The sequence below is a fragment of the Quercus robur genome, chromosome 2 (assembly GCF_932294415.1).
Source record: "Quercus robur chromosome 2, dhQueRobu3.1, whole genome shotgun sequence".
NCBI lineage: Eukaryota > Viridiplantae > Streptophyta > Magnoliopsida > Fagales > Fagaceae > Quercus > Quercus robur.
The window spans coordinates 62,302,147-62,308,314 of record NC_065535.1 but is presented as its reverse complement, the minus strand read 5'-3'; the positions used below and the strand labels follow the sequence as shown (position 1 = coordinate 62,308,314).

The window sequence follows — 6,168 nt, the reverse complement described above, 5'->3', positions numbered from 1 at the left end:
ACAATCTTCAAATAGGAAAAAGTTAACAAATGCTGTAAGGACATTGATTTATGAAATATTTTTAGAAATTTATTATAAGAAAAATAAAAAATAATTTTTATATATATTTATTTATCATAAAAATGGTAATAAAGTTTTCCAAAAGTAGGCTATTAACAAATGCCTTAAGGGTTTCTATTATCATCCCCTTCAAAAAAGCTAAGACATATAAGTTGAAAATTAAATGTTATCCTATCATTGAATAATGTAAGGTGTTGATTCTTTCTTTCTTTCTTTCTTTTTTCCTTTTTTTTTTTTTTTTTTTTTTTTTTTTTTTTTTTTTGAGAAGACATAAGGTTTTGATTCTAGAAAAGGAAAATGCCAAATTCAAGAAAATTGTATGGATTATTTATTTATTTATTTATTTTGTTATACAAGATAGAATTTCTACTCTAACCTAATCTAAGTGTATATGTATGTAAAACTCCTTCTTGGAGACTTGAATTCCGGCCTTTGCCCCTTCACACCTCACAAGTATTTATACTTGTGGAGTGACCACCGCACCAAGGGTGCGTGGTGGAAATTGAGTGGATTATTTATACATGGTAAATATATGATTACATATGATAAAGCGTGTCTTTTCGTCCAATGTTTCTTTCTTTCTTTTTGGGCCAAAGATCATCCCTCTAATAAGGTTTACACAATATTGAAAATCAATCCCTTTCCTCAGTTTAGTATAAATGTAAAATGCATTAACCCCTTGCATGCTACTATAAGAGCACGTTTGGTAGATTATAATAGGCATTGTAATGTAACAGTTATTTCTATAGTTTAGTTATTTTATAGTTTGGTTATATTTTTATTACAGGGATTAATAATTCTTTATGAATAACTATTCTTTAAATTGAGAAATAATTATTCATCTCTAAAAGGGTTGTAATAACTATTCCTTAGTAGATGTAATAATTTCTAACATTAATATATTTCCAAATAAATAAACTTTTAATATCCACCTAACAATTATGGAAATAAAAAATCATAAAAATAAATAACTCATCTCTCTAAAATTTAAAATATATTATTTTCTAAAAAATATAATTGTATGAATGAGATATTTTCTAAAATAGATCATAAGTTTTATTCTAATGTTAGAAACTCACAACCAAACTAATTAATAGATTTAGTTATTCTATTATAATACATTTTATTCCCAGTAATAAAGATTATCATTTCTGTTGTAATCCACATTTAATGTACTAAATGTACCCTAAATGCAAAAAGCATCAACTCCTTGAATGCTCTATCCACTATCTGTAATCATCGAGGGAAAGAGGGAGTTTATAAATACAAACTACATTATACTTTTTCCATCACAAATAAAGACCTACACAACTTAAAATGGCTAAGAATCTACTTTATCTTTCAAAATCTTTCCTTCTTTTCTCAATTCAACTTCTTGTAATTCAATCTGGTAGTCTTACAAATGCCAGTCGGATCCCAAAATTTTCCAATTCCTTGAAAGATCTAGAGGAATCCCAAAAGGGCCAGAGGGTGCAAGGCTTACGTGAAGTCAAGCACTATCTCAACAAGTTTGGATACTTAAACTACAAAGACTCCAACAACTTTGAAGATGATGAGTTTGATGAGGCCTTGGAGGTCGCCATCAAAACATATCAGACATATTTTCATTTGAAGGTTACAGGAAAGCTTGACACCGACACAATCAAACAGATGTCAATTCCGCGTTGTGGAGTTCCTGACATTATCAATGGTAGTCTAACACAACCACAGTTTGAATTTTTTCCTGGTAATCCAAGATGGCCATTTTATAAGCGTAACCTCAAATACGCGTTTCAATCCAGTGCTCCGCCTAATGTAGAGTTGGTCGACATAAAAGAAGCCTGCACATATGCTTTCGGAGAGTGGGCGAGATTCTCTGATTTCAGATTTGAATTCACAGATCAAGTTGAAGATGCCGACCTTGTTTTAGGATTCCACCGCGTTGATCACGGGGACGGTCTACCTTTTGATGGGCTTGGTGGCGATTTTGCTCATGCGTTTCCTCCAACAAATGGTAGGTTGCATTATGATGCAGATGAGATTTGGAGTAACAGTCTTGACCTACTTCCATATCAGACAGACCTGAAGGCCGTTTCACTTCATGAGATAGGGCACCTTCTTGGACTTGGTCATAGTGCGTTTGAACTATCCATTATGTATCCTGCAATTAGAGTAGGAAAAACCAAGAGGGGTTTGAGCTCAGATGATATGGACGGTTTACTTACTTTATACTCAGATCCTAGCTAATAACAATATCATCCGGTTCGGAGGGTAGAGTCTAAGTATTATGGGTGGCTAGCATAATGAATTCGCAATGAAAGGATGAAAAGAATAAAGAATTTATGTACAAGTTATATGTCACTATAATTCACTTCTTTTGCCACAATATTTATTATTGCTTACAACCATTTCAAGATTATTTGGTCTTCTTAAGTTGCAACTTTTTTGATTATTAAACTCTTCTACTATGATTATATTAGAGAAAAGCTGGAATGCTACAATAAAAAATATAATAAATGCAAAATACAAATAATAGGAATTGTGGCAATCACCCTATGCCTTAACAAAAACTAACTGTTGTGTTATTTTTCATTGATTTATTAGACTTAAAAATTAATTAAGTTGGAAAACATTAAGTTATTACCTAAAGAAAAAAAGTTTTATAATTTTGCACAAAAATTATATACAGTAAAAGTTAACTTTCCCAAACAAGCACTTGCTATATATTGTTGTCTCATTTATTTTTCCACACATTATTACTGCAATATCAGTTATGTGGCATGTCAAACCTAATATGAATTAAAAATCATAATTGTGATTAAATTAAATCAACCTAGGTCAAGCTATCTAATAAAATAGAAATTGAATAATCATTGAATTTCATTGAATCCTCATTGCATGAATGCATCATTGGTTTTTAGCCTAATTTTGAAAGCTAAGCATTCCATTGAATCCTCATTGTAGGATTGTCCAAGGGAGTCATGAACTTGACTCACCCGAAGGACCTAAGCCAAAACCAAACCGATTTGGTGCTGGGTGGTTGGCAGCGGGTTAGAACCTTCAAAAATCGATTTTGACAAGTTGAGTCTCAGTTTCTTTCCTCCAAAACTTGAGAAAACCATCATGACTGAAATCCTAAGGAAACTCCTACTAGATCTAGTGAGATTTCCACTAGATCCGATGATATTTTAGTCGATCCATTAACATATCTAACTAGATTCGGTTAGATCTCATGGGATTTGATGAGATTACCACCGAATATTTGTTGCTATTCGTCAGAATCTCAATTGTTGGCACCTCTCTTAGTTTTTTCTGAAATTTACTTGACCTTTGGTTGAATTGACTTGATATAACTTGTTGATGTTACTAGTTGGCAGCGAGTCTTCCGTTTTGCCATCTGTGGTGATCTGGTCAAGTTGGGTGGAGCCCAAACCTGACTCAGACCAACCCATGGACAACCGGTTGTATGCATTATCAAAGGCTTTTTTTAAAGATATAAAGGCTTAATTTAGTAGTAGAAATGAATATTGATCTACTACTAAATTCATCTACAAAGGCTTAAATTAGCAGCAGATGAATAGTCATTTTTAATTATATTATCTTTTTAAATCATTTGCTTGAAGAAGAGGTGACATGTGTTATCATATTGTTCTTGGAGAAATGTACATGTGTCATCGTTGCAAGCATCCACCATGCTAAGGACCCAACTTTTATAATATAGACAATCAAACTGTTGAATTGAGAAAATAATAAATTAATGTTGGGAATTTAAAAAGGCAATCAAGTTTGTAATAATGATAAAGAAAAAAAGAAAATTTTCAAATTAAGATTAACAATGGAAGACCACCGCACACCCTTAGCATTGTAGACACCTCATTTTGTACTCGTTAATAAATTTTGGTCCTCGGCCCCAATGATAAACTTGATGTATATCAACCAAGGGTAATTAAAGAGTTCACGATAGTTGGGAAATAATCACAGCTCAAAAGTGCTCAAATCACATTGAAAACGATTTTAAAAAATGACATTTACTCATTGTTTTTACCATAACTTTTTATCCACAAAGAATTTTTAAATGAAGTTCATTTCATTGGAAATTACACATCCTGGGGATGCATGCGCCCACATGCCCTGACCATGCGTATGCAAGCCGATTTTCTGGGTTCCAGAACTTCAATTTTAGGGGCCCAAAACATCATTCTTTGATGTGGTTCGGCCCCTAGACCCTTGGGAATGTCCAAAGACCATTAAAAATCCTGAAAACCCTAGTTTCAACATATAAATACTCATCTTATATCTCCAATCAAAATGCTAGCTAGAGAGAGATTTCTTTTGGCCTCCATCTTCTCTAAAACCCTAATCCCCCTTTCTAATACTCCTACACAACACTTAAGCACGTATTTTACAAATTCAAAACATCTCTTTAGTTAGATATGTTCTAGTTTTATTTCTCAAAACCTTTTTTTAATTAAACTTTGTTCTTGAGTTGTGATTCCTAAAAACTATTGTTTTCTTTAATTCTCTTGTTCTATCAATCTAATCTTTGTGTTGTAGGCACTGAGGAGTCAATTAAATAATCTCAAACTCATAATCTCAAGTGTAAAGTTGTCATTTACAACTATGTATTTTGTTGGCTTTATTCCATGTCAAATTTGATTGTAATTATGTTCAATATTTTGTACCCTGTATTTCATGTGGGTTTTATTTGTAAGGGTTGTGTGAGAGAGAGAGAGAGAGTGTGTGAAGATTCAAGGCATTGAAAACTAAAGTGTTTTCGTGGGTAGCTCGCGAGTAAGCATCCCGCGAAGTGATGCATGGGCCCTGCACATGACTAGAATGTGAAAGTCAAGACAAGATGGAGATAGCTAGTTTTCGCGAGTATCTCACGGGTAAAGCCTTCTCGTGAGACACCCGCGAAACATTCTATTTTGCCAAACTGTCATTTCTGATACACACTTTCTATGCCTACACTATATATACCCACATTACCCACAGATGTTGAAGAGTGCTTCTGAATGAAAACCCTAGCCACAAACCTTGAGATTTAGAGATTGTGATACCCACATTTCTCTACACAATTACTTGTGGATTTTCCTCAACTCCTACCTCTCTATTTCCATATCTTTGAGAGGTTGATAGCCCAAACACCTACCACACCCTTTTAGAGTGTTCAGTGAGGTTTTGGTGCTACTGGGAAGCATTGGAAGAAGCTAAGCATTGGAAGAAGCCAGGCTTTGGCGGATGCAATCGGGTGGATTGTGGGATCCAGAGAGCTAGACAAGACACGGTTCTGAGAAGTTTTGTTGGAGTAGGAGCTTGAAGAGTTTAGGTACATCGGGTAGATTAGGTTCATCAAGCAAGCTAAGTGTTCTTTCCATGAACTCATCCTTTGTTTAACATGAGTTCTTGATATAGTTTCTTTATTGTTTTATTTGATTTCTTTATTGTTTTTAATTCTTTATCTATGTATTAATCTGATTTTTAGGTTGTTTATAATCTGTTTTGGTTATTCTTATTTTGTTATTTTAGTTTCATGTAAAGTTTAACATGTTTATTTATTTGATGTAGTTTACTATACTTGCTGATTTGTTTCATGTTTATTTGTTTATATAGATGCTTTGTGTTATTTGTTTTATGTTAGTTTAGTTTTTAGAGTTTCTAACATGCTTGTTTGATTTTTATGTTTATATCTTTGTTTGATTAAATCTACAAAAATGTGATTTTTTGAATTTGTGCTAAAGGATGTGTATGCATCATAGAGTATGCGTGTGCATAGTTCAACCATGCGTACTCATAGTTGAGTATACATACGCACCCTGAACCCAAATTAAGGCAAAAATCTTGCTTTTATTAATTTAATCATTTTTTACATGTTATATGATTCTATTTGACTCTGTTTGACTCTATTTAGGTTAATTATTTTTCATGTTTGTTTGAGTCTTTTTAACATTTTTGGTTTATTTGATTTTTTTTTTCCCTATGTGTTTTATTTAATTGTTAACGTTCCATGTTTAATTTATTTGATTTGATTATGTTTTATTTGTTTCCTTTTATATTGTGATGTGATTTTTTTTTAACATGTTGTGTGTGTTATTTTATTTAAGTGCATGATGTATGTCTAGTTTAAGG

The 6,168-nt window shown here is 32.6% G+C and overlaps 1 protein-coding gene across 1 annotated transcript; it reads left to right on the top strand.

Annotated features, from left to right (window-relative positions):
* Positions 1–1,377: 1,377 nt before the first annotated feature.
* On the top strand, positions 1,378–2,286 carry LOC126701621 (metalloendoproteinase 2-MMP-like). The gene has a single exon (XM_050399904.1). It carries the CDS (start codon positions 1,378–1,380, stop codon positions 2,284–2,286), a length of 909 nt encoding a protein of 302 aa, XP_050255861.1.
* Positions 2,287–6,168: the final 3,882 nt, after the last annotated feature.